This window comes from Cantharellus anzutake (assembly GCF_015039405.1).
Source record: "Cantharellus anzutake strain C23 chromosome Unknown EI90scaffold_50, whole genome shotgun sequence".
Lineage (NCBI taxonomy): Eukaryota > Fungi > Basidiomycota > Agaricomycetes > Cantharellales > Hydnaceae > Cantharellus > Cantharellus anzutake.
In genome coordinates, this window is record NW_024067000.1 from 573144 (window position 1) to 595044 (window position 21901).

The following is a 21901-nucleotide window of genomic DNA, read 5'->3' on the forward strand; positions in this document are numbered from 1 at the left end:
CCACAGTTTCATCGCTGTACATACGAGACAATGAATCAGGGAATCCGTTCTCTTTCCCTGGCAAGTAATTAATCATAAAATCGAAATCACTTAGTGCATCCAGCTAACGTGCCTGGTGTTGAGATAAATTCTGTTGGGACTTAAGGAATTCCAGCGGTTTATGATCAGTAAACAATCTAAATCTACAACCAAGCAATTGGTCTCGGAATCGTTTCAATGATTCGATTATCGCCAACAATTCTCGCTCATGGATGGGGTATTCTGTTGTGTAGGAGTAAATTTCCCGGACCAGAAACAAGCGATTTGGGCTGTCTCCAGGTCCTCAAAACACCACCTGCTCCTGTCAGCGAAGCGTCTGTAATCAAATTAATCGCGGGAGCCTCTTTCGAATAATCAAGTGGCTTTCTATGATGGTTGCGGTGATCTTGAACAATTTCCTTAATTTGTTTGAATGTGTGTTGGTGCATTTCATTCCATTTCCAGACCTTCTTGGCATTGGTCAGTGGTGTTAATACACCCATAGGGATGTGGATCCCTTTACAATTGGGGGCTAGTGTCAGGGTACCGAGCTGCTCGGACTCTAAGTCGAGGGATCCCGAGCCTTCGCTGGAGCTGAGGCCGAGGGGGACAGGATCAGTCTCAATGGGGGAACCCGGCAAAGCGGATTGCGATAGGGATTCCAGCTGAGCAGCGAGGGGAAGTGAGAGAAGAAAGTTATCTTCCTCACTCGCTACCCAGGGAATGATAAAGTCAGTATACCTGGCGAAGCAGGGCCGCTCTGCAGAAGGAAATATAACAAATGTCTGTGCCAGTCCGGGGATGATGATCAGGCTGTGCGGGTATGGGGCAGGTGTGTCATCAGTTGTGTGTAAGCAGTCTGGACTTAACCGGGCTGTACTCTGACAGCTAGGTAGCCTACAGCTCCCAAGATTCCATGCAACAAAGATGCGTTCGTGGGAACTTTCCAATTCCTGATACTCTCAACTTTGTTGGGGTCCATTCTGATTCCTTTCCGGTCGATCACATGGCCCAATATCTTCAGTTCGTCAGCGAAGAATTGCAGTTTATCCGGTGTGGACAAATAGAATTTCTGCTTTTCCAACAATCGGAATACCATGCGGCAGTGCCCGATGTGTTCGTCTATTGAATTTGAATTATTATGTCATCTAAGTACGGGTCTACCCATTTTCCAATATATGGGCCGAACATATGACACATAGTCATTTGCCCAGCCAGCATTGCCCCATTTGGAGGGAATGCATGTGGTCGTGTGATAATTCAATATGGGGTAATAGATGTGGTCAAACGGAGTTGGCACTGCCACCACCAAACGGACCAGCCCTCATGCAGGCCTTGCACAGATGCGCCGTTTGGGTTACTAGGGGATGCTGCTTGGGGGAGGTGACCCATGCCGACATACATGAGTTAGAACCAGGGGCTTGTTGTATGCACACTGATTATTTATATTGGAACCCTGACGTACATCAAATACAACGTGCGGCTCTGATTAAGGCATGCGCAATGTCCCGGAGCACCACCTAGTCCCTGTACCATCTGCCAGACACCGCGAAGAAATCAAAGGGGAAAATGAAGGGAGAATGGGCTTGTGGTTGGTCCTGTAGGTGCAGCCATGCCACAGAGGAGACGGGGGCCAGGATAGTGGAGGATTCATTTGAATAACATGTCAGCTCCATTATACAAAACTGCAGTGCAGATGGTGGGTTGAACGGCACAGGAATGCACAAAACGGTGTAGATACAAACCTCTCCCCTAAAGTTTGTTTAATAAATCAAATCTGATGGTTCGGATGCAAATTTTGAAGGAAATTTTCCGTTTCCACCTAAACAGTGAACGGCCCTAGAACAAGATACCAGCTCAGAATGCCCCCTCCCTTGCCAGATGCGTCTGGCGACACGTCAAACGCATCAATTCTCACGTTACAGGCCAGTTTTTCCAACAGCCTGACTTTGTTGACAACAGCGCCCTCCGTGAATGACTTTCTGAAGGCTACAGATGGCCCTTTCGCCCGTCTGAGGAGCCTGGTTGGACAACACACTTCCACGAAAGATATGCCACAGTTCCAACCCCTTGCCCCCCTTGAGGACGTTGTAAAGAACATTGTGCAAGAGCTATGGGGGTACACCTCTGTCAAGGCAGTCAGAGGGGGAATATACTTGATGAAGCATCCGTGATAGACGACCTCAGCTTTGAAGGTGCATTATTTTCCTCACTGCTCAAACTGTTCAGAAGCTCTCAACACTGTGCAGTTTTCATGGAGACGTGTATGGCCGCGTATGCCCAGAAAAGGGGGAAGTCCCCCCAAGAAGTAATGAAGAAGTTCCACTCTCATAATGCGACTGATACAGGCCAAACCGCTTGGCAGACATGGCTTAAGCTTCACCGTAGGTTAACAATATGCTCACAGCTCATCTTAGAGACTAATCATTTCTCAGCGGGACTTGATAGCCAAGATGCAGCAAGCCTCCGCAAGTCAGAGCATCTGGAAATCGAGGAGAAGTATCCAGACAGGGCGGACGAAGCAAAAGCCTTTTATGACAAAGTTCTCATGCATTACGGAGACATTATTTTGTCTAAGAGAGAGACCCAACCTAATGAAAGCGTCATATCCATCCCTGGCCATCGACTTCCGATCCCTCCGACTCCTCCGCTCTACCTCCACTCCTTCTTCACTAACCTTGGAGCTCCCGCATTCTGCAATCCCCTCGGTACCCCTCGATGGTCACCACCCCCTCCTTTCAATTTATTACCTATGCCACGGAGCCCCGAAGGCTTCCGGACAGCTCCAACGTCCGCTAGCGCACTCCCACCTCTGCTGGGCAATACACTCGCTTGCCCTGCAGAGCCCACCTTCAGGCCTATCCCTCTCCGTTTCTGGGTTATTGCCTGCCTTTCTGTTAACCCTGTAACCTGACTTGTCGGTAATATTCAATCGGCTAATGTTTAACCCTGTTAGCTCCACTCCACTCAGCTCCGCCATTTGCGGACCCGCCCTCGCTGTAACTATATATACTCAACTTGTACATAGGTTACACTTCAGTAATAAAATCGACTAGAGTTTATCCCCCTTCGGTTCTGGTTGCCAGCTTTGTAAGTTAGGGCACGGACGTGTTACTTGGCACAGTGCTCCTGGCACAAGTCGCTGAGGCCGAAGCCCTCTGCCATGGAGACACTCCTTCATCTCAACCTGGTCTCTGACAGAAAGTCTCCACCTGCTTCAGAAAATGACAGGAAAATATGCAGCACAGGTGAAGTAGATTGAGTGGAGCAGTTATAGAAATCAATCTAACTACATGTTGTCATGATAGGTCTGCACACTTAGTTCCACCCATCCCATTGGCGTCACTGTAGTGGGATTTGTAGCGGATGAGACCATCCCCCCGGAACAGTCCACAGCAGCTTTCACCAGCTCACCGATTATGGCAGAAATGGTGAAGGCTATGGGTCTGCCACTCACCGAGGATGCAGCCCTTGCCATAAGAAATCTGTATGACGGCATAAAGGCTTTCAGGTATGCAGCGCAAGCACAGGAAAGTGCAGATAGCTTACTCGTAATTCTTTTAGCCCATACCAACCCGATATCAGCAAACAGAGGTATGAGCACCTCGTCCTCATGGTCCCCATCAGCTGAAATTACTGCAGAAGCTTCCTTCGTCATCTTCATGCCTTCACGAACCCGGACAAGTCCAACAATGAGGAGTTTGGTGCATCAGGCCTGATGAAGTCTGTTGTAGCAACTGCCAGGAAAAGTGTCCATTTCCATGATAGCCTGGACAAATACCTGACAGTGAAGATGGAGGCCATGGACGAAAACAACATCGATTATCATACACCGATATTGAAAAGGAAAGACGGCCTTGCCATGGCAGACAAGTCATATGGCCCACATAGCTGACGCCACACTGAGGCTGCTGTGCAGCCTAAAACAATGATATGTACGTCCTACTTTGACAGAGCACTTCACATTGCCTATCTGATATCTGGTGTCAGAGGAGGCAACATGTGTAAGCGAGCTCAGGACCGACTGGAGGGTTGCAAACATACTTCCATTCTTACTTGAGCATCATCTCCATTTTGCTGGCTGGCATCGTGGCATCCGACATTTGAACGAGTCGCTCCCTTGTGATTGGACCCCATGTGAGTCTGCTCAGGGTATGATGCAGCTCTACCACTCCGACCCTGAACAGAAATTGAGAATCGAGACAATGACAGAAGGTAAGGGAATGTCAGTGAAGTTCCAAAGGGCACAGCTGATGGGTTACGACTCACCAGAGGAGTATGAGAAGCGTGAGGTGCTCCATTACGCACCTGATGCAAATGGGAGTGTTGGCAAATACATGCTACCCGAAAATGAGGTGAGGAGGGCAGTTGCCAAAGCTGCGCTCACCATGGCACGACCTAGGAAACGCAAGGCAGACTTACCAGACTCACCGGAAGGGAATACAGTCAGAGACAGTAAGATAGAGTCTCCATCTCCCAAGCGAGTTAGGAAGAAGTCCAAAGCCACCCACATGCGTGCTCCAGCAAAGGCCAAGCCTCCTCGCATGGTTCCTGGGAACAACAGTCAGGTGAATGAAGCTAGACTGCCACAGAATAAGGCGGTATGACCACAGGGTGATGACGTGGTATCGGGGACACCGGATAATGACTCACCTGTATCCAGTGGGTCATTGTCACCGATACTCCCTTCAAGGATAGAGCCGCTCGACTTGTTGAAGCCGAAGGCCACTCACACGCATGCTTTAGCAAAGGCCAAGCCCCCTCGCATGAGGCCCGGGAACAGCAGTCAGGTGGACAGAGCCAGACTGCCACAGAATGAGGTGACAGGAGCACAGGAGGATGAGGTGGTACCAGAGACAGTGTCACCGAGTAACAGCTCACCTTTATCAAGCAGGTCCTTATCACCAATACTCCCTTCAAAAATAGAGCCGCTCAACCTGCCCATGTTCTCACTGGAAGTACGCTCCAGATCCCAACCAGAACGCAAGCCGCAACTCACTGACATCCCGCAAAATGATGTCTTCACAGAATGAACTAGCAAAACGGTTCCAGAATCGCATACCTCAATGGTTATCCCTCCTATTGGGTTGATTCATCCAACCCCCAACAGCACTCCAGCTAGAGGGCAATCGATGTCAGGATCAAATAATAATGGGATTACGTATCTCACTGTGAACGAAGGGCCAACACCCTGGGCACGCTCGGAGACACCATCTTCCACAACAAGCACGGGTGGTGAGCCTGCCACCTTTGACACCTTGTTCAAATGTGCATGACACTCGGTGTGGCGAGCTGCACTGAAAATTCTGCCAGCGGTTCATTCGGAGGCGCTATTGAAAGGAAATGTCAAATGCTTGGTGGAGATCGACATCATTAAACTGCCCATCGACAAGAAGGTACCACCTCCTGAAACCTTGGACACAGCTCAGCACTGGGAAATCGTTAGGGATGTTGGAGATGAGCTTCGTGGTAAAGGTGCCGATGTAGGAAGACTTGCCAGGGCCATGGCAAAATTGCTTGATACCGACGAAGTTAGTGACAAGAAAGATGAGGTTTTGAACATGTGGATCCAGATGTTGCCTGGTTGAAGGATAGCCCAACATTACGCTAATCGCTAAAAGCGCGAATAGATATTATTTACAATGGAGGTATCGCACAGGTCATTATTTAACTCATAGCCACGCAACTTGTAAGCTTGACAAATGTAAGATGGATACTGTAAATGTGAACACAAATACAGAGCGGTCCGAGTTACAGAGAGGGCGATACACCAGCCCAAGAGTCGCAATATGAGTTACCACATGCTGACGTCTGTATAAGTCCGTTTCACACTGCAGTAAATAAGAACATATGCTTTGCATAGTGAGAATCAAGAACAGGGTGCAGGTGCTACAAATGGTAGACCATGTATGAAACATATGAACGGCGGCCACAACCCCCTCCTGCATAATGTTACATGTCTCTCCAACTACAACCCCTGTAGTTCCTCCACAGTCAGCTTGTTTAGGGGAGCAGGTGGATTCTCCACCACTTTGAGTGTAAAGAGGCCAGTTTTTGGCTGCCAACGAATGGACTCAAACTCCTCTTGAGATGGGTTCCCTGACCTCTTCAGCATCTCGTTTGTTCGTAGTTCGATGCCCTCAAAAAGTTGCCTTGCAGAACCGGCAATGAAACGAACGACACCAGGATAGATAGAACCCTCTGAGGGGTAGATTTGTTGATGGAATGTGCGTTTGAAGCGGCGAAGGTGACAAAGGATAAGGCAGAAACGAAGGAGAGCAAAACGTTCCTCTTCGCTCAACTCAAAGGGCCCGCACAGGCACATCTTTTCGAGCACATCTTGTTTGAAGGTCACCTCAACCACTTTGAACGGTAAACATCCTTGGCTGGACATTGTTGTCATGATCCGGAAGCGATTGTATTCAAAGAGGTCTTGGGAGTACATCCGGGTCCACAGCTCCGTTGTCTCAGTTGGCAAGGTGTCTGGGCCTTGAGGGATTAGCGGGGCAGGTGCATGGTCCAAGAGAGTCTGGATCATGGTTTGGTTGAGCCCGCAAGAAAAGACCTCACCAACAAATCCAAGCTCATATACCCCAATGTATCCGCTGGGTGTATAGTCATGCATGGCAATATTTCTGATAGTCGCACCTGGGAATCTTGCTTGGAGGTATCGCCTGAGACTGTGAGCACTGTCTTGTGTCTTGCAGAGTAGGTTGAGACAGTGTGTCGACCCATCCCAGCCGTCCACTTTCTGATTCACTGTTGGGGCATGGACTTCACGATAGGCAAGAACCCCCCACTGCTTCACTGCATCCAGATCACCACGTAGCTCCAGTACCGGGCCTGACAGGTGTATGGATATACCTAGCTGAGTGTCGGTGGTGGCAGGGCCAGTGGCAGATGACAAGGGAACACTGATAACAGGCACCATTTGGATGGATGATGGAAGGGGGTGTTGAGGGTGGTAGTACGAGAAAGGGATTTTGACAAATGCTGCCATGAGTGGAGCGTGTGCGCCAATGGGGAATGGGATTCTCATGTTCTTCCATTTCCTGCCTTCCAAGGCTGTACTACGATGCAGACCCTCTTCATATTTCAACCCAAGCCAGACTCCCTGAAGGATGTTCTTCATCATGCTGGAGAAGCATTCGAAGGAAGTAGGATCTCCGTTGGGGGCAAGCGCTTGGAGGCATTGCTCCATGACAAAGTGCTGGGCAGAGTGATTGTCATTCGGGGCCACAAACAAGAATTGCTGTGGGTGGGTATGTGTAGCGGTTGCCATAACAACAAAGTCAAATCCTACAACAATGTCCCCCTTCACAGCACCTTTTGGATCCTTGGACTCAGCGCAGTTCCATATCTCCCATTGAAGAGCAAGCTCCGCCACCTGGTCAAGTAAAGGTGGACATGACCGAGACACTGCAAAGCATTTCTCGCCATACTCCACCCTCCAATGGGGAACCCCCCACCTTTCCAGAGTGAGGGCGAAGGCCAAGGCAGAGGCACTAAGGGTGGGGTCATGGACCTCAGCGTGAATGCCCTCTGAGGCGTCAAAGATGGTCCCAAGGACTAACTCTTGAACTGGCCATGTCGGAAGTTCCACACCACCCAATATGGCACATGCATCAAGAGAAACGAGGTAGCAATAGCGAAGATGCCCTCATAGCTCTCCAATCCAGCGTTCAATATCGATAACGGTGTCATGATGGTAGTTTTCAGATTCCGCAATCATCCGGGAGTGGAACAGCTTGTCAAGGTAGACTTCTGACTCACGCTTGAGTATAGCCATAATTTCATGGTGAGAGGGAAGGATTTCTGCATGGCAGAGATGGGAGACTACGTCTTGAACGTGGCGAAGAAGTTGCTTTACCGTGGACTGCGTGCCAATGATCTTCTCCCTCCACTCAGATGTTGGAAGCCACTTCAGACCATCGGGAGAACGAAGTAGATCGATGTTAAGGATTGGCAGCGGAATGTACTGGAAGGGGCGATGATGCTCAATGAGCGCAAGGTGTGGGCGGAGTGGATCATAGCTAACCGGTCGCTGGGAAGTGTCCATGAACTCGCAGTGTTTTGGAGAGACGTTCAAGAGACTTGTCTTTGCCGAAGGTGCGGCACGCACCCAGGAGGCGTATGATCCATTGTAGGGGCAGAAGTATTTGTCCCCACAATGCGGATCGGTGTCTGACGATAAGCTCGGTTGACAGTGCCTTCTAAGATATCGTCTCCAGATTAGACGGAAACGACCCCACAGAGGAAAAGAGCAGACAGCTTACCAGATAATTCCGTTCTCCACTTCTTTACATGGTCTCCAGCTTCAGGAGTAGGGGAGAGTGGCCAAACGGGTAAAGGAGGTGCACCTGTGGATATCACCATGCAGTGTGAGAATAACAGACAAAACACTCCTGTATACACCTTGCATACCTCGAATGATCATGGCATTGCTGAGAAGAGATATTGTCCCTCCATCCTGCACCACGATTTGCTCGACTGAAGTGAAGTGTGTGATATCCGGCAGTGCTGCCCCCCGGCCTCGATGGTGGCTCATAGGAGGATGGCAGAGGAAGTGGGGGAGGCAAGGATTCTCGTTGGGGGTGGGAGATTGGGGCCAAGGTATGGGAGGATGGGGTTCAGGCTTCACCAAACTGAATGACTCCCATGGGAGGATGTGAAGGAAAGCGATGACGCTCTGGTGCAGTTGTACGGTGATCCGGTCCATAGGGCCACCGGTCTAGGTGGTCTATGGAACAAAAGGAATAAGATGCCCCTCGTTCTGTTGAACGAGGGCGTTGGAGAGGTAAAGGGCTTTGGCGACACCACGACCTTGCCTGGTGTTTGTCATATCCATGCATACCCGATCCCGACCCGACTCCTGGACCTCCTCCTTCACCACCTCCGGAGTCCTACCCTACTGCTGTCCGTTCCGATATTCACTTTCGGTCCTGGCACCACACCTCCTCTCACCTCCCATGCCACCTCCACTCCTCCATCCCTCTCCTGTCCTATCTCCATCCGCTCCGATACCCACCTCGGACTGAACACCACCCCTCTCGCCACCCTCCTACTACTCCTCCTCCCACTCCTCCACTTCCTTCCCATAACACCTCCACCCTTCCATCATCCTCCTACTCTTCTCCCATCTGCTCCAATACTCACCTTCAGACCTGACTCCTCTCCTCTCCTCCACACCTTCCCTCCTTCCTCCTTCCTCTCTCTTCCCTCTGGCCCTCTTCCGTCGACCCCCTGCCAAGTTACGACCTTCCGCTGCTGTCCCGTACTTCGTACTCGGACACCGCTCATACCTTTGCTCCGAGCCTCCATCATAGTTCCTACCTCGGACTTTGACTCCACCTCAGTCTTAGTCCATTGCATTGGTGACCTCATACTACATAAACACCATTGCCAATATTCCTCGGACTTTCAACCCTGCCTCCATAACCTCCGTAAGCTCTGCAACCCCTGAGCTCCACGGATCATCTTTGGCACTTTCGCCACTTGTAATGTATCTCTCGTGTTTTCCCCTCATCCCTATTTGGACTGCTGCTTCTTCCCATTCTAGCCAGTGGGTCATCATCCCCACTTCCCCTCATCCTCCTGCCCCTCTGGGCCTCGCCCTCCTTACCTCCTTTCGGACGTACCACAGGTTCTGCCTTATGACCTTCGGTACCGCTCCGCTTCTGTCATCCCTTTGTTCCTGTTTGGACGCCTTCATTCCGATTCGGATCCCCTTTGTTTCCTCGTGCTTTCACCCTCGCCATTATATATATTGGCGCTTGTACATACTTGTTTTAGGCTTAGTCTAAAATCGACCTGAAATGCCCCCTAGAGACTTCCTGCTCACCTACTGTGAAATTAAGGACCAAATGGACAAACAGCAATGGCACAGCGCTCCGCTTGAGTCGCTGAGGCCAAGGTCCCTCCTTGCTAAGTCTCCAGTCCCCCTCCGGAATCGTCTGCCCTCACCCAGTTCTAACAGTGTTTGGAAGTCTCTGGACACAGTGAATGCCCCCTCCCACTGCACCAAGAGTGGAAGGGGGAGGTGTGCAGCAACGGCGACTCATGGGGGTTTCGCATTTCTGAGGCTGATGTGGAAGAATCTTCCGCTTCCTCCACGTCCCAATCATTTTCACTATAGAACTCTTCTGGATCGGATGAGATGCCATCATCATCTTCCAGGCATCGAAATGGATGGCCATTGAATTGCAGCAGGATATACCCATCTTGGATGAAAGTGCATCGACAAAAGAACCAAACTGCCCCAGGAGGGTACATGGGTCCGGCAGGCTCGAAACGGTCGTGATAACGGAAATCAGCGAATGCAGAGGCAAGCTCATGCAATACAACTACACCTATTGATCCTGACATCCCATGTGAGATATTCTCTGCAAGGTGCTGCTTCCAGTGCTGCACACAGACACATTCAGCGATGGCCTGATTGGTGTCCATTGTTGCCCTCTTCATAGCTTTTGACCATTTCGACAGGTCTAGTCGCCTGATGAAGACTTCACCCAAGGTCTTTCCTACAGTCCAGCCTTCTTTTCCACTGGGATATGGGAAAGGGATGGGCTCAGGTGACGGCATTGGCAGAGGCATGGGGTGAACAAAACACCGCAAATACCGCTGCGCCCCATTGGGAAATTGGTCATACTCTGGCAGGAAAAGTTCGGGCTCAGCTTGTATACATGAATTAATGGCTTCTTGAAGCAGTGCTTGACTAGGGTGGGTGAGGGACTCAGAAGGAAGGATGAATATTTCGAACACAGCATGGTAATAATGAACTGAGTATAGTAACGATAGCTTGCTCCATTCAAATGTCCCATGCAGCGAGTGATCGACAACAGGACTAACCACTTCCTCCACCCATGCAATCTGCACCTGTCCCGAAAGGAGGTGCAAGGGGCGTTGCGGCCCATCCCAGGCAAGTGATTCAAGTGCGCAAATATAGAACACGCCATCAGGATTTAATCTCCATCCTTGGCGAAGGCGATTGGCATTTGGGACAGGAATAGGCAAGGTTCTGACATCCCCAAAGCTCATGCTTGCAAATCTGTATGCTACTGACTTTGTGATTGGGGAGCAGTAATGACAATGGAATAGAAGTTAACACTGGGGTCTACGAGCTCCATGAGGAGGATTGGGGAGGGCGATAGGACATCTGCAGGTGGTCAGACCAATACATGCTACCTGAGCAGTGAGGGAAGTTTAGGATCGGAACAACGAGGCTCACAGTGTCGATGGCCTGGCGGGGCCCAACAGGTTTACCAATACCTGAGGCACAGAATGAAGCAGACGACGGGGGGAAGATAAACGGAGCAGAGAGAAACGGCGAGACCTGCTGCACCCTGGTACTGCTGCCTGTGGGAACTCCACACGACCTGAGTCCTTGGATTGATAACGGGTTCACTGGTGTCCGAGGCACAGAACGAAGCAGAGAAAAAGGAAGAGAAACGGAGCAGAGAAATGGCGAGACCTGTCACACCCTGGTATTGCAGCGTGTAAGAACTCCGCAAGACCTGGGTGTTTAGATCTGCGATCGATTGATATCTCTGGAGTGGCAGGGGGACACTAGGGCCCTCCGCTTTCCAGAAACGTCACAGTCCTGAACGGAGCAGTACTGGGATGGTGGCAGGTTCTGATGTTGCTATTTCGACACAGATTTAAATGAGTGTTGTAGAATGGGATAATGAGAATTGACACTCACTGGAGTTTACCCCCGTTCTGCTAATGGCTGAGAAGCCCATGTGTAGCGCATTGTGTGGTGGTGCCACCCACAAACAAAAGCAAAGTTTTATCAGTTCAATCGTTCGGACAACACGAACGAAAGGTGAACAGCACTTACATTGAAACAAATGTAGGCTACCTCAACGCTGCTGGAGTGAGGAAGGATACCCACCATTCACGTTGTAATTGTGTGGCCGTCGTTCAACGATGAGAGTGTTGGAGATCCAACACCACAAGTGCCACAGGGTAGAAATTATTAGCTACATTCAGCGGTAAAATTCAGTGACACCAGAGTATGCTGACCTTTGATCGTGAGGCAAATGGGTTCGCTATCATGGTGATGCTGCTCGAACGGAGAACACGGAGGTGTTGTATAATGTATTGGCTTGTCACACTTCCACTTAATCCTTACATGACCTGTCATGAATAATCCCCAGGTGCTACCAGCCCCTTCTGGTGGGTCGCTGGCAACTGAAACAATGTATCACAGGGCACCAATACTGTCTCTGCCAATTTCGAGGAGAAATGTGGTCATGGACATCCTCGATTGTACTCAACAGCAGATGAGCACTGGGTGGCTAATACACTTCAACAGCGCAATCATCGGGCAAAACTCAGAGAGTACGAGATCAATATGGATTATATTGGATAGTATACGTTGGCCAACATGGCACCGAATAAAGAGAGATGGGACCCACACCCGGTTCCCTACCTGCTGCACCCTCAGAGCCAGCATCCGCTCCCCGTTCAATGACCTCTCAGGCACTCAGGGGGCAAGACGCCATGACAACTAGACTACAGGTAAGGTGAGGTACTAAGAAATTTTAAAAACAGGGAGATCGGTGCAGTGCCACTGCTCATGCCCCCAGGTGTCAGGCATCCAAGAGTGTTACAGACACCTGATGAAGACGATCCACTCTCAGCCCTCGAGCATTTGCCTGCCATCAGAGAGGCTTCAGAGTGTTCATATTGTGAGGTCGACTTAACCGACTATCTAAGGCTTGCGGCAAGATGCAAGGAGTTGGAGGATGAAGTTCAGAGGCTCAGAGCGGAAATATCAATGGATTCGCACAAAGAATAACCTTAGTTACTTTCATGAGTGGGCCAATCTTGTACATATTGGGACGTCACTAATCAGAACCGTCAAGTGTGCATGCAGAAAAGTAAATTATGCGGACATATTCCATGGGCTGTTACATGCAGAAGTTGACTACCGACTCATTCCATGCACTGCTGGAGGAGGGGGGAAGGAAAGGCACATGGTGGACATCGTAAATGCTGAGGTCCAAATTTAGGCTCCCGATCACGGGTAGGCGGCATGCAGTATCTACCTCACGTTGCAACTGCCGGAAGTACTTTGGGGTACAACCATTCGTTGAATCGTCATGTTCTATAGTTTCTCTGCTGCGGCGCTGCCCTTGTCTATAATGTGAACAGCCTTATCCTTCCATGGAAGTGACAGTGGTTCCTTCACAAAGAAACACGCAAACTGGTATCTCGCTGCCTGGGCCCACCACCTTCCTCAACTTCCTGTTGCATCTCCGTTTGGCGTTCGACTCACCTCTATGCTCAGTATGAGCTTGGGTTCCATGCATAGGACACCAGCAGCGACCCAGGATCGGGAATGCTGACCCCTGGAATATCTGTAAATGCACATCTTCACTTTGTCGGATGCACACTGACAGCCACCTCGAAAATTCTGCCAGCAGTTCGTTTGTAGGCACTATTGAAAGAAAATGTCAAATGCTTGGTGGAGATCGACATCATTAAACTGCACATCGACAAGAAGGTACCACCTCCTTAAACCTTGGACACAGCTCAGCACCGGGAAATCGTTAGGGACGTTGGAGATGAGCTTCGTGGTAAGGGTGCCGATGTAGAAGACTTGCTGGGGACATGGTAAAATTGCTTGATACCGACGAAGTTAGTGACGAGAAAGATGAGGTTTTGAACATGTGGATCCAGATGTTGCCTGGTTGGAGGATAGCCCAACATCACGCTAATAGCTAAAAGCACAGGTAGTATTCCCCGATGTGCATGTGTCCGAAACTGGATTAGTCTGCTAAAGGTTTTTCGGTCTAGTGACTTAAAACCTCAGGGTGAGTCTGAGTGTCAGGGCGATATGGTTTGCTAGGTGGAATCCGGAGCTGGGGGGATCGGGTGCTGTTGACCATCGTGCCTTCCATGCTTCTTCCATCTCTGCTCTGTGTAGGCTCTCTACATATGTGAGTGAGTGGTAACCTGGCCTGTCTGTTCTAATGTGGGCACTTTCCTTTGTTAGCTCATCTGCACGTTGCTTCCTATAGCGCCGTTCCCTTTGAGGACGATATCGCCTGCTGAGTACCCTACTACGCTGTAGCCTGTAACTCTCTGGCTGTCTTCATCTGTCTTGGACCCATCGGAGTAGATGAAGAGGAAGTCCGGGTCATCTTCGTGTTCCGTGACGAACTCCAAGTGATCATCATTCCAGGGGATGGACCTGGGATGTTCTCCAGGATGTAGACTCTCACACACTGCATCTCTGATGTCTCTGATGTAAATCTTCCGTGAAGAAATTAAGATCAATGGGGTATGTCATTTGGGGGAACTAGATACGAGTTCAGAACCAAGTGTACAGGGAATGCCTACTAGTCACTTAAATCTATTTGTTCTTGTTCACTCTCCATCACTATTGGAGCGTCCGTGGGGTCGATCTCAAGTTGGGCATAATTGATGGGAAATCTTGCCGCTACTTCAGCAGCTTGCTGCCGCAGTTCATGAATGAGATGGGGGTCCAAGGTTTTCCAGGTGGGCAGCCAGCAGGGATTTGTTGAGGGGAGGGAAAGGATTTGGTGTTTTACCTGATCTCGAAAGCTATCAATATTCGTGTCCAGTGGTGCGGCGTCAAGCCCAACATGCACAGCTTGAACATCGGCCATGACCCACATGCCACAATCATACCCATTCTGTTGTCGTTCCTCCATCTAGGGACTGTTAATGAATGTCATACTCAGGTCAAAGCAAGATAGTATACTTACAGTGACTACTTTTGTGGTCCAATTGAACCAGTTGAACCTGTGCTGACCATCAGGGTGAGTGAACAACCAGACAGCATCAATGTCAGGGACCGGTCCGGGGTTGAGAGTGTCCAGGTATATCGCCTGGTGCTGAGGGCCCGGTGGGGTATGAAGTGGGTGCGTACGGGGACGGGTCCGGCACAGGCAGGTGTCCCTGAAGTGGGAATGGTGTTAATTATCATTAGAAGGAAAACTAAGCTACTTACCTGAAGTGGGAATGGTGAGAAGAAGACTGCTTCTCTGGTTCCCACCCCAGGTATGTTTATATACATGGTGCTCAGGTCACATGAGAGTTGCCACGTTGTCCCCATGCACAGCCCCAGCCACCCGGGTATCCCCATGGGGGATCCTGAAGGGATCCGCTGCAGGCATGCATGCTGGGTGTACCCAGGGGTCATCCGGAGCATCCAGGGCTGGGTGCGTCGTGCATGGGTCGCAGGCAGGTTAGTGGTACATCGATCAGGGAAAGTCGTCCGTGTAAATAGAAATAGAAAGAATAGAGAATGAGACAGAGAAGAAATAGGAAGAGGGGGAAGTGGAGGGAGGAGGAGATAGGAAGGGGGAGAAGGGGGTAGTGGGTGGAGTGGAGCTGGGTGGAGTGGAGCCGGGTGGAGCCGGGTGGAGCCGGGTGAGGCAGGTGTGCCCTGACAATCAACCAGTTGTTGGAGTATCTGTAGAAAGGGTATCACTAACACTGGGGCATGGACTAGAATCGGGCAACACACTGTAAAAACCCAACGTGGGCCGTGGCAGTTTATATTGGAGGTTTCGGGGATGGGTTTGCTGTCAAGATAGCACAGCTCTTGCTCTTCAAAGTTCACAACACCAAGAAGCCAGTGGCAGCGCTTCCTCGAATAGCATGGGACTGTCCAACTGGTTGCTTCAAAAAGATCAGTTCGAATCTTTTTTGTTGCTTGCTAAGGAACTGGTCAGCACAGTGTTGAAGAGTGCACTCCAACATACATCCAATAGGCGAACTGCCAAATGATGTTGCATTCCCTCACACTGGGTAGGAAACATGATCACTTGGGGTCGGGTGGTACTGAGCAGGTCCTGCAGGTTTTTGTCAGTGAGGTCTTTCAGCATCTCAATGTATGCATCAATTATCGTGCCATCTATCAGCCGCTGGCAATTGGCCATTACTAGTGCATTGGGGAAGATTGTGATGTGTTTGTAGTATCTTGTCTGGCTGTCTTGTTTCACCATCTAATGGAGCATCAGTGGGATGAGTGGTGGGAGGCCAGGGGAATTCGCACTCTTCCTGATTCTTTAGGCAAATACAACTCCATTATTTCCTTCCAAATTTTCGTTGGCTTTTGTTGCTGAGAGGATTTGCTGGGTGAGCATATAGCATCAAAGATCATTGAAATTGGGGGAAGGCTCTGAGGATGAGGGTTCTGATTCCAGAACATCTCTTCGATGTTCTCATTACTGCTGGAATTATTTCCATCTCCTGATTGATTATGCCAAATAGCCATAGGAGGTGGAGCCAAATTGGCAAGAGGCTCGCTGAATGTTTCGACATTCCCCACAAGCTCAATTGCGCCATCTGGCCCTGCTTCTAGCACACCATCTACATGGCTTGGGGCCACCTCAGGGTCGAGAGCATTTCCCAGGCCACTAGCTGCATCGGTAGGCAGGTTGGGGTCAGCATGATCAGCATCTATGTCCAGCTCAGGACTCATCCTAATAAGCCCATTAAGGGCACTTAGCTCGTTTCTGGCCTCAGCATCGTCTTCAGGGTCAATGTCATTACTTTCTGAGGGTAGAGTGGCGGAAGACAGTGGGAGAAGGTGGAAGGAAGAATATTCAGTGGTACTTGGCATAGCATTGGCATCAGGACGCTCTAAGTTTGTGAGTAGATAGTGTGCTGATGCATGCCATAGATTGATGTTGGGAAATGGACCGTTTACGATTGTATCACGGCATTTGAGGGACAACCTTAAGCGTCGTTGCAATCGGTGGTTGAATAGGGCTGGGATCGAAAAAGAAGATTAGCAATACAGGTAATCAGTGGAACTTAAGTGACATATGATGGATATTGTCCATGATTCGAATCAACAAGTCCACCGATTGGACGATCCAGGCATGTGCATTAAGTTCTTCTCGGGCAAGCCTGCACTTTTCTTCCTCAATACGAGCAAGTGATAGCATTGCTGCTATCCCGTGGCAAACCTGCTGATTGACGATGAAGGCTGGTGGTTTCTCATCCAGGGACCAGTTGGAGTTCCACAGGCTCTCCCACATCTTAGTCCATCATTCATCACTGGGGTCCATATTGAGCACCTCTTTGACATTCATTTTCGCATGCACTTGAGAGTCTGGGAACCAGGATGGTCTGACGGAATGTTCAAGGCTGTTGACAAGCTCGTTATATTGTGCAACATGGGCAGAAATGGTTCGGGCGGGTCGTTTGCACTACTAAACACTGAGACCATCCTTGAGTATCCTTCAAGTACCGGATGGGCTCTTAACTACGGCATCATTCACCTCAAGCAGGAGAAGGCTTACCGACTTTTGCAACTAGCCACCCTCCACGCCGTTGGGAGCTTTGAACAGGGTTCATCTCATCCTGGTACTTGGCTAAGCGGATAAGTATAGAATGTTTGCAGAACCGGGCTAGAATATATTTCTCGATGTAGTCCCTTTCTGGGCCAGATGGATTTCGCGGAAGTTTCAGATCAGACAGACCGATTTGGGCAGTCAAATTGCGCAAGCATTTTTGGGATTCATCATGTAACTCCTGCAGATGCTGAGCAGCTTTGAAATGCTCCTTGAGATCGGTAGAACTATCAGCCATTGTTCGTATCAGGACGATACGATCCAGCTCCTTTACGGCTTCCAATGCATCCGAATGTGCCTGAGCCGACCATTCAGCTTCCAAAAGTTTTGCGAACTTTTTCATTCCAGCTTGGTCATTGTCTAGGACATAACAGCATAAGCCAACACCGAATGTGGGATTGGAAATGTGCATACAAGCCTGAACAGAGAGCTGCAAAGACTTTTGCTCTTCCCACTGGGATTGAAGAAAACGAGTCATGAATCCACTATCCTTCAAATCTTGGAGAAGTTCAGTCGAAAGTGCCTCCTCATGAAGAATGGTGGCCATTTTAGACCTTGCCAACAAAGCGAGACAGTCTCGACCATGGGATGCAATTAGCTTGATTTTGCTGTCAATAGTTGCAATCTGTTTTGCCGGCTATATTTCCGGAGCAACATTGCATCAGACCGGGCTTGTGGAGCGAACGGTATAGGGCATGTTGGGACTCACACTCATCATGCGTTCGGGCGCTATCATGTCAACCATTGAGGACCATAACCACTCATTCCCTTCCCTGTTTGACTTCCCAAACCCGTTGCATTTCCATGGGTGGAACGCGATTTGACAACAGAATTGATGGCATAAGCATGGAAGACTGAAACTGCGATGCTCAATCTGGGGGCAATTTCAGGGATAAGATTATACTTTACTCAAACATCAGAGGTTGTATCTGCAGAGTGTGCGAACTCATACCTTGGCCACGGATCGATCAAGAACACACCCAACATCATACATCAGTCCAATGGTGGCGTTTGAGGGGAGCTGGCAGCTGAGTGCGATGAGCATGGCAACTGAGAAGTGTTGCCGTTCGCCCGGAGTGTGCATGTCACATAGGAAGAGGGAATATCATGATGGCACACAGTTGCCATCAGGCCCTTTGAACAGAAGGTATCCGTTTTGGAGGCTGACTTCCCTTCATGTTTTGTGGCTCAGTGGGATTCTTTGCATTCATCAATGGCACCATCCGGTACAAGAGATGAAGGACGAGATTCCAAAGAACCTCTAGATGCAGCTCATGCCTCAGAGACATGGTGGGCAGCTTCATCTATTTCAGCCTGGGTCAGGAATGTGCAGGTGTCAGGGCATACACCCTGACCTAGCCCATACCGCATCCACACCCACACTCGCACCCGCACCCGTGACTGCACCCGGCTGTTGCACTCCCCGCGCGCGCCCTGTGCCGGATGTTCAGTGTGGCCGGATGGCCCGGACCTCGGGTCTCGGGTCTCATGTGACTTCCGGATATCTCCGGAAGTTTTTCGATGTATTCTGGCCACTGTGGGAAGATGAGAAGTTAACTTCCTTCTCATCTCTGACCCACAGTAGGCAAGTTGTATATACTTGCCTCTCTTTTATATATCATCTCTGACCCACAGTAGTTGTTGCCCTGGATAGGGCTGTTCATAGGTCAGGCTGTGGACCATAGGGGAGGGTCATGGGGACCCGGGAGTCGTCCCCTGACAGCAGGTTTCATTCCAGGGAAGAACCATCTCTCCTCCAACAAACATGTACTGCTTATGTTGCATATTACCATCCATAGCGACAATGACATCAGGATATCTGGGGAGGAAATTAGCATACCCGTTCTTGAAATAGATGTGAGGACCGACTCATTGGCAGGACTACCCCACACTGACCCCCAAAACACTGTGGGCATTTCGCGCGGAGGTATGGGCTGGCACTGTTGCCAGAGGCGTTGCGAAGTAGCTTTGTTCGCTCACAGGTCAATGATTGAGGATTCATGGAGGCTGGCATGTCAGGATCACTAGATATCATGCCATGAGGTACGATCGTTGGATTGCCATCATGAGCAGATCCATCATGGTCAGGCCTACAGATTTATGCAGTGTGTCAAGACATAGCGGTGCATCGAGCTCCGCAGGGCCTGTGGGTAGGAGAAACTCTCTTTCTGTTTCAACCTCTACAACATCCCACAGGGCCTTAAACCATGTAACTGCTTCGCTAAACGGGCCTAGAAAGAATTCCTATATGTAAGTGTGATTATGTAAATGTCAACACCACACAAATAATGAATCTTACATTGACAGGGAATCCATAACCATTCTCCTGCAATATGCCAAACAAAGCGGCATGGAAGGAGGCAATCGGAGTAGACGAGCTCACATTCAAAGCTAGGTATAGGGAAAGGATGTCAAAATGGAAGGCAACCTGAGGTATCACAGGTGATCCGGGAAAGTAGCCAGACTGGATGGTGCTAAGCGGGAGGGTATTGGAGGGACATTCGCAGTATTCAAATGTACGCTGCACGGCACCTGGAGTGAGGTCATTAAACCACTATTAGAGAAGCCAGGATACCAACGTACTTGAGGATGTGATTGTCATGAGTGAATGAAACCGGAGGTATGTGTTGCAACAAGAGCAGAGCAACGCTATCGGTGTGCACAGGCATCTGTTTTCATCAAACAACGTCTCACCAGGGGTACCAAGAGATATACGGCCCACCTTCTTCGCCTCCAATCTAAGTAGATTCCCACTGCTTTATATATCACGTTCTCGCACCAATGAAGCCAAGCTGCCTGCTTTTGTGGGTTCCGCAATGCTCTCTTGTTTCGTTTTTTGGGAGCTGATGGCAGTGGCGAAGGGGATGAAGGGTGTCTGAGCCTGGGATAGTGGCTTCTGCAACATATTCCAACCAAGAGTGGGGAGATTCTTCCCATATGAGTGACTCCATTTTTGGAGCCTGCGGTGAGGGGGGGAGTTGAGATGTTGTCGGTGCACGCCAGCATCGCACTCCCCACATGATCGTGGCGATTTGGGACCTGCCACCGATGGGTGGACTGGATTCCTGGTCCCCAGCGTTGGGTCACCACAGAGCCACCGGAGGTTGCTATCTCCACCCATCGTGATGGCTGGGGGCGGTGTTATCACGAGCTGAGGCATGGACATTGGACATTGAGAATTCAGGATAACGTGCAGGTTGGGGGTTAAGGAGATCGCCATGTTTTTTTAGGTTTATTATAATTATATGGACGATATCTTTTTACAGGTGAAGTAGAAACGGGAGCCTTTACAGGTTTGTATCTCCTCGGCATGGTGTAGTTGCTTTGGAAAACTAACGCGTTCAGGTCAAAGCAAAGAACAGGGCAGGCCCTTCAACAAGAACGTGCGGGTCGCGCTGTCAATTGATCTGTAAAGGAAATGCACGCTCAGCTGAACAGCCATGCGGATGTGGCTGCAGGACAGGACACACCAATAAGGGTGGACACCAAACGAGGTGAGCCGGAGCGATTGCTTGTCCGTGTTGCAGTGGGAAATAAAGCCAGGGCGCTGAAGCTTCAAAAGCGGTTCTTCTATGTGGGTATTGGGCACGGAGTGGTAGGCAGTGGCGGGGGTACACGTCGGGTCAGGTTCTGTCCGATTGCACCGTCTGGGATTAACCAGCACTGACCGAGGAGTTCGCGGTTACTCAGACCCAATGTGAATGTGGTCCCACTAATCCGGATTGGATAAGGGGTAGCGTGGAAAACGGGATGCAGAGGGTTGCGATAACTGCCAACAATTCCGCAGGTTGAGGCCGTTTACGCCCGTTCGATGGCAGTAGATGATACACAGAGCTTTTATTACTATTCTGGGGATGTCCCACAACAGAGAGCAAGATCTAAGTCTCTGTGCGCGAGTGAGGAGCAGGGTAGGTAGGTAGGTATGTGTATCGCGTAATGCGCCGTTCAGAGGAAATGTGGGGATGAGGCGGCTCGTACTGGTTATGCCTGTGAAGGGTGTCGTACGGGGTCGGAGTGGGAGATCGGCCTTTGCAGCGCGTTGCCTGGACGAGGGAAACGACAACGAGACGCTAGCGGTGCAAGGGTGCAGCCTCCAGCCCTCCTTAGTCGGATATCTCTACAAAAGGGCTATGAAGCTGCACGGGACGTCGAAAGCAATCACCGTTCCACACAAACGACGTATGTCCGGGAGGCTCGATTGGCTGAAGAGCGTGCTTTAACCGTGACGCACCAGCGACACACTAAGCACCTCCGGTGGTCTTCAGTTAGCTGCGACGAGGGGATTCTTCTGAAATATCTGTAGGGCGATTGAGGGCGAATGCAGGGTGTGTTGTGAGAGGTGTCGATACAGGCAGAAGGTTTGACGAGAGTGCCCTTACCAGCGAGAGGCCTGTCAAAAGCCCAACGATAACCGACAGGGACAAATGAGTGTTCGTGCGTGATGGCCTTGAGCGATGTGGAAAGGAAACGGGGTGCTGCACGGATCAGAAGCGATTTTCACAAGATGTGAACGACGGATTTTGTGCTCACCGGATATGGCCCCT

The 21901-nt window shown here is 50.1% G+C and overlaps 7 protein-coding genes across 7 annotated transcripts; 4 read left to right on the forward strand and 3 right to left on the reverse strand.

Moving 5' to 3' along the window:
* Positions 1–1880: 1880 nt before the first annotated feature.
* Positions 1881–3913, forward strand: EI90DRAFT_3018996 (uncharacterized protein; the record flags this gene model as incomplete). The annotated part of the gene is made up of 8 exons (XM_039057292.1): positions 1881–2188; positions 2248–2402; positions 2454–2896; positions 2975–3017; positions 3047–3108; positions 3327–3529; positions 3583–3612; positions 3661–3913. 8 exons carry the CDS (start codon positions 1881–1883, stop codon positions 3911–3913), a joined length of 1497 nt encoding a protein of 498 aa, XP_038912440.1.
* A 262-nt stretch (positions 3914–4175) lies between these two features.
* Positions 4176–4837, forward strand: EI90DRAFT_3128575 (uncharacterized protein; the record flags this gene model as incomplete). The annotated part of the gene is made up of 3 exons (XM_039064107.1): positions 4176–4233; positions 4291–4619; positions 4682–4837. 3 exons carry the CDS (start codon positions 4176–4178, stop codon positions 4835–4837), a joined length of 543 nt encoding a protein of 180 aa, XP_038912441.1.
* A 5150-nt stretch (positions 4838–9987) lies between these two features.
* EI90DRAFT_3128578 (uncharacterized protein) lies at positions 9988–11055 on the reverse strand (the record flags this gene model as incomplete). Its single annotated transcript, XM_039064108.1, has 1 exon — positions 9988–11055. The coding sequence occupies one exon, from the start codon at positions 11053–11055 to the stop codon at positions 9988–9990; it is 1068 nt and encodes a 355-aa protein (XP_038912442.1).
* A 197-nt stretch (positions 11056–11252) lies between these two features.
* Positions 11253–12391, forward strand: EI90DRAFT_3018997 (uncharacterized protein; the record flags this gene model as incomplete). The annotated part of the gene is made up of 4 exons (XM_039057293.1): positions 11253–11513; positions 11766–11842; positions 12177–12195; positions 12230–12391. The coding sequence occupies 4 exons, from the start codon at positions 11253–11255 to the stop codon at positions 12389–12391; spliced, it is 519 nt and encodes a 172-aa protein (XP_038912443.1).
* Positions 12392–16888: 4497 nt separating this feature from the next.
* On the forward strand, positions 16889–17453 carry EI90DRAFT_3072411 (uncharacterized protein; the record flags this gene model as incomplete). The annotated part of the gene is made up of 2 exons (XM_039061368.1): positions 16889–17253; positions 17307–17453. A coding segment is annotated over one exon (266 nt), but the record flags the coding sequence as incomplete, so codon positions are not given.
* A 334-nt stretch (positions 17454–17787) lies between these two features.
* EI90DRAFT_3235318 (uncharacterized protein) lies at positions 17788–18527 on the reverse strand. Its single transcript, XM_039066510.1, has 2 exons — positions 18310–18527; positions 17788–18260 (listed from the first exon to the last, which is right to left on the reverse strand). Exons 1-2 carry the CDS (start codon positions 18439–18441, stop codon positions 18090–18092), a joined length of 303 nt encoding a protein of 100 aa, XP_038912445.1. The 5' UTR covers positions 18442–18527; the 3' UTR covers positions 17788–18089.
* An 861-nt stretch (positions 18528–19388) lies between these two features.
* On the reverse strand, positions 19389–19959 carry EI90DRAFT_3128580 (uncharacterized protein; the record flags this gene model as incomplete). The annotated part of the gene is made up of 3 exons (XM_039064109.1): positions 19389–19601; positions 19657–19889; positions 19941–19959. The coding sequence occupies 3 exons, from the start codon at positions 19957–19959 to the stop codon at positions 19389–19391; spliced, it is 465 nt and encodes a 154-aa protein (XP_038912446.1).
* Between the last annotated feature and the right edge of the window lie 1942 nt (positions 19960–21901).